The sequence below is a fragment of the Eptesicus fuscus genome, chromosome 11 (assembly GCF_027574615.1).
Source record: "Eptesicus fuscus isolate TK198812 chromosome 11, DD_ASM_mEF_20220401, whole genome shotgun sequence".
Taxonomy (NCBI): Eukaryota; Metazoa; Chordata; class Mammalia; order Chiroptera; family Vespertilionidae; genus Eptesicus; species Eptesicus fuscus.
In genome coordinates, this window is record NC_072483.1 from 41,120,001 (window position 1) to 41,139,406 (window position 19,406).

Consider the following 19,406-nt stretch of genomic DNA (forward strand, 5'->3'; position numbering starts at 1 on the left):
TCCTTCACTGTAAATGGGTTGAGAAATAAAGTTCTAAGGAACTTAATAATGTAGATTCAATGAAATAATAATGTAAAATATTATGCTCTAATATATTTACAAGTTTTTTAAAGTTAAAAAGTTAACAAGTTTTTACAAAGATAACCAACATAAGAGGAAATTACTCTTCTTGAAATAGTAGACAACAACATAAATTCAAAATCTGATGCATGTGAAGTTTAACCTGTTAACCAGTTACATGGATTGATAAGTTCCCCATTTTCCCTTTTCAGTGGCTCAGTTTCTAAAATATATAAAATATAAATTTAAAATATATAGCCTTAGAAAGTGTAGTCTTCTATGTTAATGAGTGTTGTAGCTAAAATTATTCTGAAGCTAAGTACAAAATGTCCACTGAATTTATGAGGCATTAACTGTAGCATCTGCAAGAAAGTGATACAATTTTTTTTTATAATAACATAACTTGGATGATAATAACATAAATTGAAGATGATCTCAACTCATGTCCATGTATAGAATCCATACTGAGAAATCAAAAAATGCTATATCTCCCTTTCGCATCATTGTATCAGTAACTGTGCACTAAATGAGATCACATAAAATTGAAAACTGTAAAGTTAAATCATGAAATCTGATCTAACCTTCTAGCATCACCATCAAATCACAGGCTAAGTTTGTGTCTATACTGCACTGATAATGTATCATTTAATATTCAAATGTACTGTTTCTGAATGTTATTATACTATAACTCAGGTACTAGGCAAAAAGGCCAATCTCTGAAAAGTCAGCATAATTCCTAAAAATGACTACACTAATTGTATTAACTAATTAAAATATATGCTGGTCATTTAAATTACTATGTTGATTTTACTGTTTTTCAGCCATTGTATCTATTGCTCAAAAATCAAATTTTAGAGGTCTCATTGGGTCAGGAGATACAGAACATGCAATTACTACATGGTTTAGAGCCTTAGATAATTTTCCAGTTTCAAAATTGTCCTTGATTTTATTTTTTTCTCACTTTTTGACATTCTTTGGACTACAGATTAAAATGTGCTAATTGCTCTTTGACCATATACAGTTTCTCAAATCTATCTGATTGAAAACTATTCCTTCTGTTTCAGTGATACTGACTTTTTCTCTTCGAAAATTTTCCTGCCAACTCATTTTCTTTCACCTCTTCTGCCTTCTCTACTTCACAGCACCCTTTAAAAATAGATCCCCACGTGATTCAACCCTAAGCTTTTGGTTTAAATTTTAGAGCATTATGGAGCAGGTAACTCATTTCCTGATGTGTGTGTGTTTTCGGAACTTGTTTCACAAGCATGGTCCTCTCAATTTTAACCAGCACTCATTTAGTTTCTGTCATAACACAGGCAATTGTTCTGGATACTAAGGCTGCAGAGCTAATTGTGCCAGAACTCCTGTGTGGGGGAGCTCATAGCAACATAATTACTTGCTTACATATCCAACAGGGATGACACAGACATATAATGTAGGATAATGCAGACTGCATTAAATTCTGTAATATATGTAAACACTGCTTTGCACACTCAGTTGCAAATTTAATTCCTCTGGTTTGAGAAGGGGAAGTGGGTCCTTACAGCTATGGGGCAAAGTTGGGAAGAGTGTTTCTGGCAGAACAAAATATTGAAGCCAAGAAAAGGCATAATACATTTTTAGAAAAGGCAATTAGTTTTGTGGAGGATTGGAATAGAATACATAGGAGGGGAGAGAGCCTTGGAGAGGCTAGAAATGAGGCTTAAAAAAATAACTGTGACAAGCTGGCAAAGTACCTAGTACCCTTCACTCAGGAGCCCCAGCATTGGATTTATGTTAAAAAGCAGCAGCATGAGTGATGATGGGCACTTGCAGGAAGGAATACCATAGAAAGGACAAAAGGTCTCTCAAGATCTCAGATCTGAAGGATTCTGAAGACTGATGTGTCCATGCAGCAGGCACTCTGAGTCTTGGACACCATGGGGAAAGTTCAGTGATTCCATAGGCCCCTTGTTCAGGAAGCTTTTATGGAGCAGGAGTGAGGAAAGAAAAACATGAATCGATTGTGGGCCTTGGGTTTAAAGCCAACTCTGACACTATAACCTTGAGCCAGTTATTTATTTAGCTTATCTATGCCTTGGTTTCTTCATCTATATAAATGGGGCTTGATCATAGTTCCTAATTTATAAGGTTGTTAGGAGAGCTAAATGGCATTAATATGTATCAAGCAGTTACATTGCTTCTCACATAGTAAATACTCAACAAATGTTATTTATTATGATGTTAACCAGTTTTGGTCATTGCTTTATATAAATCCACTAGAGGCCCAGTGCACAAAATTCGTGCACGGGGGGGTGGGGTGTCCCTCAGCCCAGCCTGCACCCTCTCTAATCTGGGACCCCTCCAGGGAAGTCCCATGTAGGGCAGTGGGACATCCCTCTCACAATCCAGGACTGCTGGCTCCCAACTGCTCACCTTCCTTCCTTCCTAATTGCCCCACTTTTGCCTGCCAGCCTGATCACCCCCTAACCACTGCCCTGCCAGCCTGATTGATGTCTAACTGCTCCCCTGCCAGCCTGTTTGCCCCCAACTTCCTTCCTCTGCCGACCTGGTCACCCCTAACTGCCCTCCCCTGCAGGCTTGATTGCCCCCAACTGCCCTCCCTTGCAGGCCTGGTCCCTCCTAACTGCCCTCCCCTGCTGGCTATCTTGTGGTGGTCATCTTGTGTCCACATGGGGGCAGGATCTTTGACCACATGGGGGCAGCTATCTTGATCTTGTGTGTTGGAGTGATGGTCAATCTGCATATTACTCTTTTATTAGATAGGATAGAGGCCTGGTGCATGGGTGGGGGCCAGCTGGTTTGCCCTGAAGGGTGTCCTGGATCAGGGTGGGGGTTCCCTTGGGGTGTGGGGCAGCCTGGGCGAGGGGCCTGTGGTGTTTTGCAGGCCAGTCATGCCCCCAGGTGACCCAAGCGGAGGCCATGGTATCTGGGATATATTTATCTTCTACAATTGAAACTTTGTAGCCTGAAGCAAAGCCAAGCCTTCTGCTTGCTCCGTGGCTGCCGCCATTTCTGTTTGGATTTGTTTACCTTCTATAATTGAAACTTTGTAGCCTTAAGCAGAGGCCTAGGCTGGCCAGGGAAGGTTGAAAGCTTGGCTTCCTCAGTCGCCAGGGGCAACCCTAGCCTGCTCTCTCCAGCTCCGTGGCTGCCGCCATTTTTCTTGAGATTTATCTTCTATAATTGAAACTTTGTATTCTTGAGTGGAGGCCTGGGCCCGCCAGGGTGTGTGGAAAGCTTGGCTTCCTCTATTGCTGGGAAAACCCAAGCCTCCCTCCTGCTCTCTGTGGTGGCAGTCATCTTGGTTGGGGTTAATTTGCATACCCGCACTGATTGGCTGGTGGGTTTGGCTGGTGGGCGTGGCTTGTGGGTGTAGTGGAGTGATGGTTAATTTGCATATTGTTCATTAGGTAGGATACTATCACTACTAGCTAATATAAGAATGTGAAAAGTAAGAAGCTAGGGAGAAATGAGTGAATTCCTACTTTGCTTTCTAAGTTGATTTGTTTAAGATCAAGAGTTTCAGGTTTTTGTTTTGTTTTATTTTTGTTCCTTAAACTTTTATCCTTCCCCCCTACCTATTTGTTCCCTTAATCAGGTTATAGCTTCCTGATCACTCACTATGTAACATTTCAAACACCTCTTCCTTCGGAAAGAGTTGTTCAATTAAATAGTCCTGTGATAGCACACCACTGTTTCTGCCCAGGGTTTGACTATTTGCTAAATATAACAAAATTAATTATGCTTGAGATGATAGCATCATGACCTAAGCACATCTTATATTATGTCATTTATTCATTAAACTTCCATTAAGTAGGCAGATAGTGGTTATCATACTATTTCAGAAACACAGATAAAGAAGCCAAAAGAAACCAAATTAGTCACTAGGGTTCAGAGAAGAAATCAATAACAATTCTGAATATAGGACTCATATTTTTTAATAGCCCTTACTCACATTTCTTCCTCTAAGGCAGCAGTTCTCAACCTTTCTAATGCCACAACCCTTTAATACAGTTCCTCATGTTGTGGTGACCCTCAACCATAAAATTAGTTATGAAGTAGCAACGAAAATAATTTTATGGTTGGGGGTCACCACAACATGAGGAACTATATTAAAGGGTCACGGCATTAGAAAGGTTGAGAACCACTGCTCTAAGACAATGATTTTCAACTGTTATGCCACAAGAATTTCTAAAACGTAATACTATTTAGTCAGGGGCATTGACCTCCTTTCCCTTAGATTGGCAAATAAAAACATGACAATAGGCAACACAAAAATAGCTATCTGGTGTGACTGAATCAAAATTATACCCTTTTTTTTTTTTTTTTGTTAAGCAAAAAATTTACTTTTGCAGAAGTTTAGTAATTAGTGTATGGTGTTATGAGATGAAAAACGTTGAAAATCACTGCTCTTAGGAATAAAGATTAATGTAGAAATGAAAAACAGTATTGAAATTCCCTTTCATTACCCATTAATTTATGTTTTCAGATTTTAAAAGAACTTCAGACGTACCTTCACTGGCATGTCGGTCTCTAAATATGTTCTTGGGGTGGACACTGAATCCTTCTATATCATGGACTGAAGAAGCCCTCCGTATACTACAAATGCTTTCTTTCGATCTGGAATGGGTCAGCTTGGAGCTTGACTGAAGCATGTCAGGGTAGAGTCGGTCCCACTGCCTTTTGGGAGAGGAATGGTCAAGAGGTCCAGATATATTCACCAACGGGGAACATTTGCTGGGCTGTATCAAGGCTTTTGTGTCATCTGCTTCAGAGGGGCTGCAGCTTTCTTTTGTAGGAGACTTAAAGTGCTTCATGGCCACTGAATCGTCACTGTGTTTAGAGGAATCAATCACGACCACATCCGGGTCTTCTTGAGGTAAGGACTGCTTTCTGTAAGTGAGAACTCTCAGGCCAGGGAACTTGAACCCAAAAAGTTTCCCTAAAGTAGAGACAGAAAAGAGAATTATTATAAGACAAAATATATACTCCATAAAATAAACAAGCAAATATGTTTGGTTCATATTTAAATGATGTTTAAGAAGATTTATTAGTCAATATTTAATTTACAGTTGGAATGAGGCAAATTGTAGACAACTTCTCTGAGGCTAATACAAATTATCATGTAGTGTAAGAAAGTAGTAAACATAATTTTACCGTGTTTTTGATAGGTAGATATTCTCCAGTGATGTGAAAGCATTATTTGAATGACACAAGGTTTTTTGTTTTAAGAAATTAAAAGTATATATCCACTACATACCCATTCTTTGAGGGTATTTGAAGGGAAGAGCATAGTTTAGAAAGAAAAAAAAAAAGAGATGGGGCACTGTGTATAAAAGGATCAGACACAGAATGGACTATAGGGTATGCATGCATGTATATGTGTTGGGGGGCTATTGTATTGCAAGTAGGGGGGAAGGGAATGAGGTGGAGGTGAGGAGCTGGCCTGACATAGCTAGAAGGTTTCTATTGGATAATAATGTGAGTTGACTGTGGATGGAAAAGTGATGTCAATTATGTATGTTTCTTATTCCATTTGGAATTCTTGCAAAACTTTTGGTTTCATAGAGAGAGATGTATGGTAAAGATAGGAATTTCTTTTTCCTGATTTTTTGTTCTGAAATCTGAGAATATAACTAAGAAACACATAAACTCATTGGTAGTAAAATTCAAATTAAAAAAAGCATAACATTTAGTGTTGGCAAAGAATTCTGGGGAGGATTGCAAACTGCTACAAATTCTTTGGAAAGTCATTTTACAATATCCACTAAAATGAAAAAAACACACTTTTCATTTGACTCAGCAACCTCATTTATGGAATATCACAAGCCACAAAAACTAGACATAATCTGAATATTCATTAGATGAAGAATAGTTGAATAAATTATGGAATTATTATACTTTGAAATCGTATGGCATTCTTTAAAAAACAAGAATATGTCTATGTTCTTCATGTTTGGAAGTGGGGAAAATATAATACATTGCATCTCTCTTGTTTGTTACCTCAAGCATGCATTCTTTTATAAATTAAAAAAAAAGTTAAAAAGGTAAAACTTCTATCCTTAAAGAGAAATGAAAATATAAGAGAAAGCATCCAAATAATTTTGTATAATTTAAAGATCTTCTAGCCGAAACCGGTTTGGCTCAATGGATAGAGCGTCGGTCTGCGGACTGAAAGGTCCCAGGTTCGATTCCGGTCAAGGGCATGTACATTGGCTGCGGGCACATCCCTGGTAGGGGGTGTGCAGGAGGCAGCTGGTCGATGATTCTCTCTCATCGATGTTTCTAGCTCTCTATCCCTCTCCCTTCCTCTCTGTAAAAAATCAATAAAATATATTTAAAAAAAAAAAAATAAAGATCTTCTAAGAATTGTCTGCAAGAAAATGCAGAGTTTCTAGTTTGTATTGCCAGCTTAATAGCTTAGGTCCACATCACCGATGACTAACTAGAATGGCGACATGTAATTGGAAAGCCAATTACATGTCGCCATTCTAGTTAGTCAGTTGGTGTCTTTGGTTTACCTTCTTATATTCTCTGATGGTCAGGGGCACCATTATCTTTAATATATTTACTATGAATTTTTCCTCAGTGAACTGAAGGTGGTCTTAAAATGTGAAAGAACACTCAAAACTCATGAACTTTCCTGCATTTTATTTGAGTATAATCTTCTAGTGGGTGGTCTCATGCACACACATGTTAAATCCAATGATTCATAAATTTGTATCTCCAGCCTTAACCTCTTTTCTTAGTTCTAAAATTGCATATCTAAAGGCCTCATCAACATCTTCATTTAGAATTCTTAATGACACCTCACAATCCCATAGCAAATCCAATCTCCTGCTCTATCTTTCCAAGCCTAGCCCTTTCTTTCAGTGAATAGCATTACAATCCATCTAGTTCTATAAGCCTGTGACTTGGGACTCATTGTAGTTACTATTCTCTCTCACCTCCATCCCCCATATCTGATCAGTTCCCTAATTGCGTTCATTTCACCTCTGGAATATCTTTTTAGTGATACTCATTCATAATAATCATTTTCACTTCTCTCATTTCCACTGCTCTCACTTTTGTCTAAGCTACTAATAGGTTTCATCTGATTTCTTGCAATTGGATGCCAATTACTTTCCACATTGCATCATATTGTCCATCCTTTAAAAAATAGTTTTCTATATTTTAAGAAAATGTCACTTTTGATCACATAGACTATGATTTAATCTTTCACTGCTCCCAATAATTCCCTGTGTTGGGAATGAAGGCAACTCTATCTCCATTCTGCAGCTTCATCGTTCCTCCCTCACCCTCCAGGATCCAGTCACGTGGACTTTATAATTCCTCTGAAGGCCTGTGCTTCTTTCCAGGCTTCCTTGTGTTGGTAAATTTTACTCTTCCCACTTAGTGCATTCTTTAGGTTTTAGCTCCAAAGTTAATTCCTTTGGAAAAATTTTCCTTCCTTCTGAACTAGATCAGTATCCCCTTTATAACTTTCACCACAGTTCCCTAGTTGTACGCTTGTTGACTTTCTTATTTCTCTCCCTTAGTGGACTGTAGGCTCATAAGTGAAGGGCCCTTGTCTGTTTTGCTCACCAAACCCCATCTCTGACGGGATGCCTGAGTTTAGTAAATAACTTTCCACAAGCAGGTGCCAAACTAAAAATGTGCTTCAATCTTTACTGTAGAAAAACGAGAATATTTAATTGCTTTGGCCAACTTAATTAGAGAATCTTAGCCTCCTGAAATTGTATTGACCCCTATTTATCAAAAAAATTATTGAGTTGAACTTGGTAGCTCATGGAAATGGTGAACTGTATACCATATACTATAAACTTGATATAGCTCTTACTAGTATTGTAAATTTCATCTCTCTTCAGTGTTTCTTAATTGCTACTATTCTGATCTTAGAGCATACAAGTGTTTTCAAACTCATCATCATCTAGTGAATTCTCTGAAAAACACCCATTCAGAAAATTTTAGAACTAAATAGTTTAATTTACTTTTGTATACTTTCATTTGTAAGCTAGTGGACACCTAATTAACAGTGTCAAATATAATTGAAATAAAATTGATCTTTCTGGTAGAAGACATGACACAATGCATAGACAAACCCCAAGTATGTTGAACATTAAACTCATTTTTAAAATGTAAGTTTTTCCATCACCATTTATCCCATCTATGGTCTCTTTTACCTATACCTATCGCCCTTTACCCCTGAAATCACCCACCCTGTTGCTCATGCCCATGAGTTCTCTCTCTCTTTTTTCTTTTTTGCTCAATCCTTTCGCCCCTACCCCCACCCAGCTGTCTCCCTGCTCTCTATCTATGAGCATTAAACTGTTGATTAATAAAATGCAGAAAAGAGTAATGAATCTGTGCAAATAGGATTAAATAACAGCATATTACAATAACTGTTTTGTAGGCATTTTCACATAATTCTACTGACAATGTTTATATGCTCAAGTAAATTGGCAAGTTAAAAATTAGTGAACTGCATCAGAATCATTTGATTAGTTTTTAATGCATATGAAATTGAATAATAAAGCAGTTTACAAATCAATTCTGTAAGCTTATTATAATGGCCTGAAGGTCAATGCCAATTTTTATTCATTTTTCATTACTTACATTACTCTCTTCTTTTAAAGACAATTCACTGCCTTTCTTAAATTAATGATCACACAAGGCGTGTAGTTTGCTCGTACAGTTTAGTCATGTACAAGGTGGTACAGATGGTTTTTTCTGCATCACTAGGTTAATATGACCATGTTATATTGTATTACAGATTTAGTTGTCTAACTGCCATTCATCCGGAAAGAATACACATTGAGAATTTTGCTTAGTGCTGGCACTTTCAGGCATGAAATAGAAACACTAAATGAGTGTAGTCCTGTTAGGATCTTAGCACTGATAAATACCCTTGTAAGTCAAGTCTTCGTATTTCATTATATATGTACTAGAGGCCCATTGCATGCAGAGATACGTGCAATAGGCCTTCCTTCCCCTGGCTGCTGGCACTAGTTTTCCTCTGGCACCTGGGACTCAGGCCTTCTCTCAGGCCGCCGCCTTCAGTCTTTGCTCCAGCTGGAGTGCCGCTCCTGTAGCTGCCTCCGCCCCCCACTCTCTCCCTCATAGCAGGCATCCCGCCCCGCCCAACCACTCTGTGCCTGCATGCATGCTGCCCAGATGCCTGGAGTGGCTGGGGGGCGGGGCCACCAGCACCTTTGTTGGGTTAATTTGCATACACATTCCTGATTGGCTGGTGGGTGTCGCAAAGTGATGGTCAATTTGCATATTTCTTTTATTAGTGTAGATTCTAACTTGAATAGCTAAAATAGATACAGTTTAGCCTATTTACTAAAATGTTCAATAAATCTGAAATCAGAATAGCTGAATATGTTTTTTACACATATTTTACACATTCTCCAAAATAAATATAAGCACTGATAAACTATTTGTATGAACACAATTTTGCTTCAATACACCACTTTCATATAAGAAGATATATAGTTTCTGATATATAGGAACTTATAAGTAACAATTATGACAAGGTCTTTCTCTGGAAGGTTTTCTTGTGGAGCTGCTAAATATAAGTTAGAAGCTGCATCTTCATGTATCCTGTGTCATACTGAACTAAGAGCTTTTTACTTATCAACCAAGAAGGCACATTGATATCCCCATTGTCTTTTTCTTTGAGAACTCTAGAATTACGACTTTAACTAAATATGCAAAGATGTGAAATACTCGGCCCACAGTCAAATAAGAAATCTGGGTAAAGTCAGAATAAAACAGTAGTTTCCCTGATTTAATTTCAGTTTACTCAAGATTTGCTGTTTTCTTGGACTATGAATATCCACCTGAGAATCTAATGATAATCATAATCTCTAAATAAATGTAGGTAAATACATACCCACAATTTCATTTATTATCTCAGAGATTGAATAATGACCCCCCCCCCTTTCCCAAAACAAAACCCTTTTATTAACCTCCCTTAGAATCTCCTAGGATTAGTTGACTGTTAATATTACTTCTAGTTTTGACTTACTTTGCTTATACCTTTGTGCTAATTACAGTTCTCACAAAATTATTTCAATCAAAATTACATTTCTATCCTCTCTCCTGTGATAATGGGACTTTAGAAAATGGTTTTGGTAAACATTCCTAAATTGAAAATATCTCATCAATCTAAACCGTTCTCTCTCTCTCTCTCTCTCTCTCTCTCTCTCTCTCTCTCTCTCTCTCTCCTGAGTGTGGTTCTCATCTAGTAGAGTTTGGAAGAAAACTTTTGCACCAATTTGACTACAAACAATTTTCCTATTAGGATTATACCTAGGAATGTTAGAAAGAATATTTCTTGCAGAAAAATAGTATTTTTGAAGTATCTTCCATATATTCATAATTACTGAATTTCCTCACAGCTACCAATTCCCAATCATTTCATTGGTGTAATTTCTCATCATTTCTACAAACTCTTAGAACTTTGATTATCTATTAATCAAAACCCATATAATATAAATTAGAAGCATTTTACTCTCTCTTGTTTCTGCTTAGATGAATTACGGATTGAAAAGAAGAAAGAAACTTAAGCTCAAACAGTCATGTAAATTAGAGAATATAGTGGGGTAAAGAGAGGGCATATGTGTGGGTGTGGTGGGCAGCAGAATAGAGGATGTTATAAAGGCCATAAAGTGGAGCTATTTCCCCTTACAAAGGATTAAGTGTGGTGAGAGGTGTCTTCCTTTGGATCCCTGAGAACAGACTGTGCAAAACTTTCCTTGGGTGTTCCCCGGAGACATCCCTCTGCGGAAGGGAGGAAGGCAGGACTGGGCAGAGGAAGGTAAAACGGCTATGCAAGTGCAGCTGCAGCTTCAGCAAGTCCTCCTAGAGCTGTGCAGCTGAGTAGCCTCCCAAGGCATGCTCCACTGAAGCCAGGGTGTCTGGACTCTGGATCCCTCCAACAGCTGTCACTGCTCCAGCCCGGCCCTGGGAAGGGACATGACGTTGGGTAAGGCAGTTTCTTGCCTTTGACAATTCCCGGTGAGGGGCAGAACCATGTGTCCACACAGATGACATCCCAGCAGCGTGGTTCCAGCCCTGAGGACGGTGTTGGCTGAGTGGCATAGTATACAGCACAGAGGGAAGAGATAGCCAGCTTTTGGTCTAGAAAAATCATGATCTAAATTACATCTATTATCAGCTATTACCACACACACACACACAAAAAAATTGAATTAAAAATTTTATGGGGGAAACAGAGATCTTCAATATACCTGCCTTTTCTTTCTAGGGAGAACATTTCTGTAGAGGTACCGGGCAAGGAAAGAGTCTTTCCTGGTCCTAACTATATAAGGAGGTATATACAATGCTGCCCAGGGGCTGCCAGAGCAACCCAGACTATTGTGTAAGAAGGCAGTCAACAGCAGTTAGGCTGGGAAAAAGTATCCCTCCATGCTAACTGAGTCCTGACCTTGCTCACCTGATTAGTGGGTGACGAATGGGGCAGTGTGGCCAGTATGGTCCTGGTGCTAGCGATAACACAAGATCAGCAGGGAGCACACCCGCTTAGTAAACCTAAAGCTAAACATTGGGACTGTTTAAAGGAGCAGATGTGGTGAGTAAGGCCTTGGAAAACTAAGATTCGCAGAAGATTTTCTAGGGCGAGGGATAGCAGAGAAAAAGCAAGATCTTACAACCAGGCAGTAAGTATAGGACCAAACAGGAATCTTGAAGCCAGGTGAGCCCTGGCCCAACAGTGCACGGCGGCCTGTGTGCAAGCCGGGAGGTTAAGGCTGCAGCGCGTGTGAGAGCAACCTCAGGGGCTGCAGCAGCAGAGAACCTCTGGGCCAGGTCCACAAATGTCTGAGAGGCACTGCTCCCAACCCGGCCAGGTCATCGCGAGAGTGAAGAAGCAGAACATGCAGGTGTGGGAGAAGGGAGCTAAGACAGCCAGGACAGGGCAGTGCACTGCTTTCAGCCACCCGAGGTTGTAATCCCAAGGCCATGACGTTGGGTTAGGCAGTTTCTTGCCTTTGAACGAGGGAGTGGTAATGAAAGCAAACACATCAGTGTTACTTCACGAGGTTCCAATGTGATAACGGCTGAATAAATCAATGTATGACTTACAATAACTGTTATCTTGTTTCTCTTTGATTGATTTCTTCCTTTTCCGAATGCCAAGTTAAACAATCCTTTCAAATCGTGTGAAAATAATAACATGTTTGCCTAGACTGACTCAAAATGATCGGGTAGTTATAATGTTGACAGGGATTTTCTTCATAGGATATTCTAAATACAAATGGAACAAACATTGCCCAAATGTTGTATGACTAGGGCCTCTGCCTGATTTGGGGGTTGCTAAGAAACAAAAGCTTCCAAATTATTTATATATATATATTTATAATATATATATATATATAGTTGCTGTTGTAGATATGCTGATTTAAGTTATCATTAACATTTATTGTTAATGAAGAGATGATACATACTATTTTTCATCTACCAGCAATTTTCTTGATCTTAAAAATATAATTTTGCCCAAATCCCAGGGAGAAACATAACATAAAATCAATTGTAACCTATGACTGAACTTTTCCCAGATTTTCATTAGCAGCCATGCCATGGTTCCTTTTTCTATATTAAATGTAATCTTTAAAAAGAGGAAACTTCCAAACACATAATAGAAGCATAGTTAAAACCTTTAATTAAATTCATCTGAATAATAGGTTGTTTCTAGGTAATGCTTGTTGAGAAACTATATTAATAATAGAAAGTATATTAAAACTATATTAATACTATATAAAACTATATTAATGACATTCATTCACTGGGGGGGGGGGGCAGGGGGGGTCCCTCAGCCTGGCCTGTGCCCTCTTGCAGTCAGTCCGGGACCCATCAGAGGATGTCTGTCTGCTGGCTTGGGCCCATCCCCACATAGGCCTAAGCCTGCAGGCGGACATCCCCTGAGGGGTCCTTAGCCCTGCTGTGGAGTGGAGGTGGGAGAGGCTCCCACTACCACCACTGTGCTCATCAGCTCTGAGCCTGGCTCCTGGCTGAGCTGAGCTCCTCCTGTGGGAGCACCACTCAGCCAGAAGCCAGGCTCGCTGCTCCTTAGTGCTGCCTCAGAGGCGGGAGAGGCTCCCGCCACTGTCATTGAGCTCACCAGCCATGAGCCTGGCTTCTGGCCTAGCAGCACTCCCCCTGTGGGAGCACACTGACCACCAGGGGGCAGCTCCTGTGTTGAGCGTCTGCCCCCTGGTGGTCAGTGCTCATCATAGTGACCAGTCGTTCCACTGTTTAGTCATTTTGCATATTAGCCTTTTATTATATAGGATACCAGCCTTCATCTTTGAATTAAAGGATGACTTTCAGCTCCAATGGAGAATCATAAAAACACTGTGACTGCCCTTTTATGAACCAGCTATTCAGAAAATTTATTTGTTCCTGAGCTTGAGGTCTGAAAATTGAAATACAAATTTGAGAAAGTAATGCAGCTATTCAGGAAAATACATATTTTATGTGTTAATTATTCAAAATATGGAGTCCAAATCATAGAAATACATTTTTAAGGCTAAAGTTAGCCAGATAATTCCCTAAATTATCAACTTTATTCTGTGTGTGGAGATAGCTTCAGTCAAAGCTTTTAGAGTAATTCAAACTTTTATTTTTAGTAAGGATGAAAGTAAAGTTTTGCTTTGATTTGGGGAAGTATAATTTTAATCATTTCAAAGATAATTAAAGATAATTATAGTACCTTAATAAAATTAAATATAAAGTTCCCTTTTGAAAATTACTGAAAGAATAAGAAATGATAAAAATTTAACTTTATTTTGCTAAATTTTTACATTTAATTTCACTTAAAATTTATCTTTATAGTTTTATATAAATATTAATTAAGTTAGTCCAGTAGTTTTTAAAATTTAGTGGGTATCAGAATGATCTAAAGAGTTTGTTAAAACATGGATTATTGAATTTCTGTATTTCTTAATTAGCTGTTCTGATGTAAGGCCCATGAACCTGTTTCTCAAACGTGTTGCAAGGTGATGCTGATGGTCTCACACTTGGAGAAACACTGAGTTAGACAATCTGGCTAGTGCTGATTAAATAGGGAAAAAAAAACTATTTACTCAATGTAATAATACTATTCATTCAATTTATATATTACTAGAGGCCCGGTGCACGAAATTCGTGCACAGCGGGGGGTGTCCCTCAGCCCAGCCTGCACCCTCTCCAATCTGGAACCCCTCGAGGGATGTCCGACTGACATCCCTCTCACAATCCAGGACTGCTGGCTCCCATCTGCTTGCCTGCCTGTCTTCCTGATTGCCCCTAACCGCTTCTGCCTGCCAGCCTGATCACCCCCTAACCACTACCCTGCCAGCCTGACTGATGCCTAACTGCTCCCCTGCCAGCCTGTTTGCTCCTAACTGCCCTCCCCTACAGGCCTGGTCACCCCTAACTGCCCTCCCCTGCAGGCCTAGTCCCCACCCCCCAACTGCTCTCCCCTGTAGGCCTGGGTCCCCCCCAACTGCCCTTCCCTGCAGGCCCAGTTACCCCCAACTTCCCTCCTCTGCTGGCCTGGTCACTCCAAACTGCCCTCCCCTGCAGGCCTGGTCTCTCCCAACTGCCTTCCCCGGCTGGCCTGATCACCCACAACTGCCCTCCCTTGCAGGCCTGGTCCCTCCCAACTGCCCTTCCCTGCTGGCCATCTTGTGGTGGCCATCTTGTGTCCACATGGGGGCAGCCATCTTGTGTGTTGGAGTGATGGTCAATCTGCATATTACTCTTTCATTAGATAGGATATGAATAAATATTGGATACTTACTATTTACAAAATGGGGATAACTGCATGAATTAGAGCTGAACAAGTTAAAAACAGAATAAATTCATTTTCTGTTTGGCAGTATATTGTTAAATTAATATTTTTAATAATATATATTTTATTGATTTTTTACAGAGAGGAAGGGAGAGGGAGAGAGAGTTAGAAACATCGATGAGAGAGAAACATCGATCAGCTGCCTCCTGCACACCTCCCACTGTTGGGGATGTGCCCGCAACCAAGGTACATGCCCCCAGCTGGAATTGAACCCGGGACCCTTGAGTCCGCACGCCGATGCTCTATCCACTGAGCCAAACCGGTTAGGGCAAATTAATATTTTTTAAATTTAAGATAGGTTTTCTGTGGAAGGCAGTATGGAGTTACCTAAAACAATTAAAAATGGAACTGCCAGTACCCAGCAATTCCACTTCTGGGAATGTAACTGAGGAAACCCAAAACACTAATTCAGAAGAATATATGCACTCCCATGTTCATTGCAGCATAATTTACAATAGCCAAGATTTGGAAGCAGCCCAAGTGCCCATCAGTAGATGAGTGGATTAAAAATCTGTGGTACATATATAGAGTGGAATACCACTTAGCTGTAAAGAAGGAATTCTTGTGCTGGCTGGTTGCTCAGTTGGTTAAAGTGTTGTCCCATAAAACAAAAGGTGCCACGTTCTTTTGATTCCTGGTCAGGGCACATACCTAAGTTGCGAGTTTAATCCATGGTTGGGGCAAATATGGAAGGAAATGATAGATGTTTCTCTCTCACCTCTCTCTCTCTCTCTCAATCAATAAAAGCATATCCTCAGGTGAGGATTAATTAAAAAAGAAGAAGAAGAAGAAGGAAATCTTACCCTTTGAGAGAGCATGGATGGACCTAAAGAGCATTATGCTAAGTGAAATAAGCCAGGCAGAGAAAGACAAATACCAAAATACCACAAGATCTCACTTATATGTGGAATCTAATCAAAATAGACTAACAAACACATTTAGAAAAAGGTAAATTTTCTCAATCTCCCTCGATAAATTGTTGTTGTTAATCCTCACGAGAGGATATTTTTTACATTGATTTTTAGAGAGACTGGAAGGTGGAGAGAGAGAGAGAGACATCTTTGTGAAAGAGACACATTGATTGGTTGCCTCCAGCACACCTGCAACCCTTCTGTCTGTGGGGCCCAGACACTAACCACTGAGCCATGCTGGCCAGGGCTCCTTGAGAAGTTTTTAACAAATTAAAGTATGTGTGTCTTTGTGTGTGTGGTGTGTGTGTGTGTGTGAACCAGACCGGTGATTCTAGATTCCTGGTATGAAAGAGAAGAAATATAAAACTCAAATATACTTGTGAATAATGTAATATGAAGCTTAAAAAGTATTTCACTTAAAATAATAAAAGCAGCATTTTCTTAAACTTGACAATAATTAACTTAGAAATTAATAGTGTAAGCTAAAACACATAATTTGATTATCTTCCAAATTGTACAAATATATTAGAGCCAAAAAAGAGAGAGAGAAAAAGAGAGAACGTGTTTTCCCATTAGTATTATTTCCTTTAGATGTGGCTTCCTTTCAGTTAGTAAAATAAACAACAACAAACAAAAAAACCACACAATTTTCTTTGCTACTCTGTATCATTTCCACTTTTTAGATTGCGGAGTTTTTACAGAAGCCATCGAGATAAAAAAAAAATTAGCTATATCTGTTACTTGGTATTTATATTTATTACATAGCAATTTGTTCACTCAATTGTGCAGTATTTATCAGTTTGATAGATAGACCTATCAAAACAGTACTCTCCACTGTACTTGCTTCACTCTAGGGACATAAGTCATCTATATGTGACTGGTCCTATATCCTCGACAAAGAATAAGTTTGTGAAAAATTAGTTCTTCCTAGAGAAAGCTCTTCACTTTTCCTGTGCAGAGTTCCTAACCCTGAAACTATTTGTCCTGAGAAATGGTCCACCACTCCATTTAGTGCAAAACGGGTTTCTAGGTTTCCAGAACTTAGTCAGCCCCATGTATCATAGATCCTTTTCATGATCCATCTTTTCTATTGTGCATTCAGGTCCTTTTCTTTCATTTAATATTCTCAATTTAATACTTCACTTCTTTTTCATTTGTGTTTCTTGTGTTGTTAGTTCACACTTTTTTCTTTATTTTGTCTACAATTCAGGAGAAGCATTTAAACTTACATAAACCCCCATGTTCTCAGTTGCCTTTTCCCTATTACTCTCATTTAAATCCCACCACTTGGGGATACATAGACACATATACACTCCTTATTTAGATTATACATTAAATATTTTGAAGGTAAGATTTTTTTTTGGGGGGGAGGAGATGTCCCGGCATTTAATTTTCTTAAATTTATTTATTTATTTATTTATTATTTATTTATTTTCTTTATCGATTAAGGCATTACATAAGTGTCCTTATCCCCCCATTGCCCCACCCACACCCCCCACTCATGTCCTCACCCCCCTAGTGTATATGTCCATTGGTTATACTTATATGCATGCATACAAGTCCTTTGGTTGATCTCTCCCTCTTTTTGTTTGTTTTATTGTGTGTCCATCCCTGGAACAAAATGTTGGAAATAGCCAATACAATTATTTTATTCAGTTCTAATAAGTTATGATAAGTTATACTTGAAGAAAAAAAATCAGTAGGAGTTACCAAAGATCAGACAATAAAATGTAGGAATTGTATCATATCAGAATTACCAAGCATAATTTGTCTCTCTTTCATTTTTTCTGTTTGATCTAACAATCAACTTTTCAAAACCTGACACCAAATAAAAGGAAATGTAGAGCCTACAATGATAGAAGGGTATAATCTGAACCCAGTTTACTGGTTGTGAGTAATTGGCCTTTGTAATGCTCTGGAAACAGTTTTTCCTGCATATCTATACTCTCGTCACTGATTCCCTTAGGATTGACAGCTGCAGTGCGGGGAAACCATTCGTGTTCACAACGTAAGAAATGATCTCTGCTGAATATGCTCGCACTTGCACATGAGGTGCTATTATAATCACAGTGTAGAGTAGCATAGATAATGTACTATATCCTGGAAGGCCACTGTCTAGATTATCTTCCATTTGAGATCAACGTTTCAATTCTCCATTTACATTTTAGTTTGAAATGAGTACTGTTTTTATTTAAAAAGTATCCCCTCTCTGCCATTCTGCTGATACAACTTTCCCTTTTTCATGTCCATCCAATTTGATGGATGATGCAAGACAACCACTTTATGGGGAAAATAAAGAATTTGTGAAGACAATGAAGAGGCAAAACTAGGCATCCCACAAAGCAAATTACCTTATTGACATTTATGACCAACATACAGGCTGACATTACCTTAAGTATACTCTCAGGAATCTTTTAATGATGACTGAATTTGTTAGTGAGAAAAATAAAGAGATCAAAATAGTCAACAGCTTAAAAGAATAAGACTTTGGTATCACAATGGTTTTTTATGGTACTTTAATTTCATTTCTAAATACATCACTTGGGAGATTGACAAATTGATTATTTTGATAGAGAATTTTCCCTAAGAGTAATATTATTCAGAGTAAAATATTCAGAATATTAGAATCATATTATATTAAAATATTTGTCCCAACATTGCTTTAACAGAATATTGTACTGTCACTTAGACATAACTAAGAAGGTAACTGGTATTGTAAAAACTTATCAGTTGATGTACATGTGATCTAGCATTATACTTAGGTTTACAACATAGACTTTTGAGAATGTGGTTTTTAATTTTTATATATATTGTGTTGTATGAATTTATATAAAGTATAACAGATTTTTAAAAATATTAAGTTTTCTGATAAGGCTTTCATCTTCCCACAGACAATGACAGATACCTAAATGCCATTTTTCTCAGGGATCCTTCTAAAAATCATAAAGATCAATAGGGAGTCAAATAAAAACACCCATAAACTATGCCTAAAGAATAATTAGAGAAAGAGACATTACAAACTTTAATTTACATGTAAGCAGGGAAATAAATGTTCAAAACCAGCAGAACTGGCTCAGGAGAGCACACTGCCATAGCGTTGGGCACAAAGTAAGTGGGAAGGGGAAATACCCAAGTCTCCTTGGAGTGGTGGAAGACATACCCGTTAGGTTTACTCTCAGAAGAGGGCTGCCCCTGAGGAAGAAATACTGTAAGTGACCTGGATGAACAGAGCACTGGTTACTAGAGAGACAATAGAAAGTGGCTTGGAAAGTGCACAAGACCCCAGAGAGTCGTCTCAGAAAAGCATTACATCTTGGAGAGGTGGGGGAAACTTCAAAGGTGGACTTGTCCCTTGGGGAGAGGGAAACAAGGAGGCAGCTGAATATCAGGTCCCTTTGCTAATATAAAAGGAAAAGTAACAATTAATAAACCAATAAAGCCCAGCCAATAAACCAATAAATCAGTGGATGAGCATCGACCTATGAACCAGAAGGTCACAGTTCAATTCCAGGTCAAGGCACATGCCTGGGTTAGGGGCTCGATCCCCAGTAGGAGGCATGCAGGAGGCAGTT

At 38.8% G+C, this 19,406-nt stretch overlaps 1 protein-coding gene across 2 annotated transcripts in view; it reads right to left on the bottom strand.

Annotated features, from left to right (window-relative positions):
• KCNH7 (potassium voltage-gated channel subfamily H member 7) overlaps nucleotides 1-19,406 on the bottom strand; it is a 417,895-nt gene that overhangs the window by 126,766 nt on the left and 271,723 nt on the right. For both annotated transcript variants that reach the window (XM_054723107.1, XM_054723108.1), the window contains exon 4: nucleotides 4,577-5,005. In XM_054723107.1, coding sequence (XP_054579082.1) covers nucleotides 4,577-5,005 — 429 coding nt within the window. The remainder of the gene's footprint in view (nucleotides 1-4,576; nucleotides 5,006-19,406) is intronic.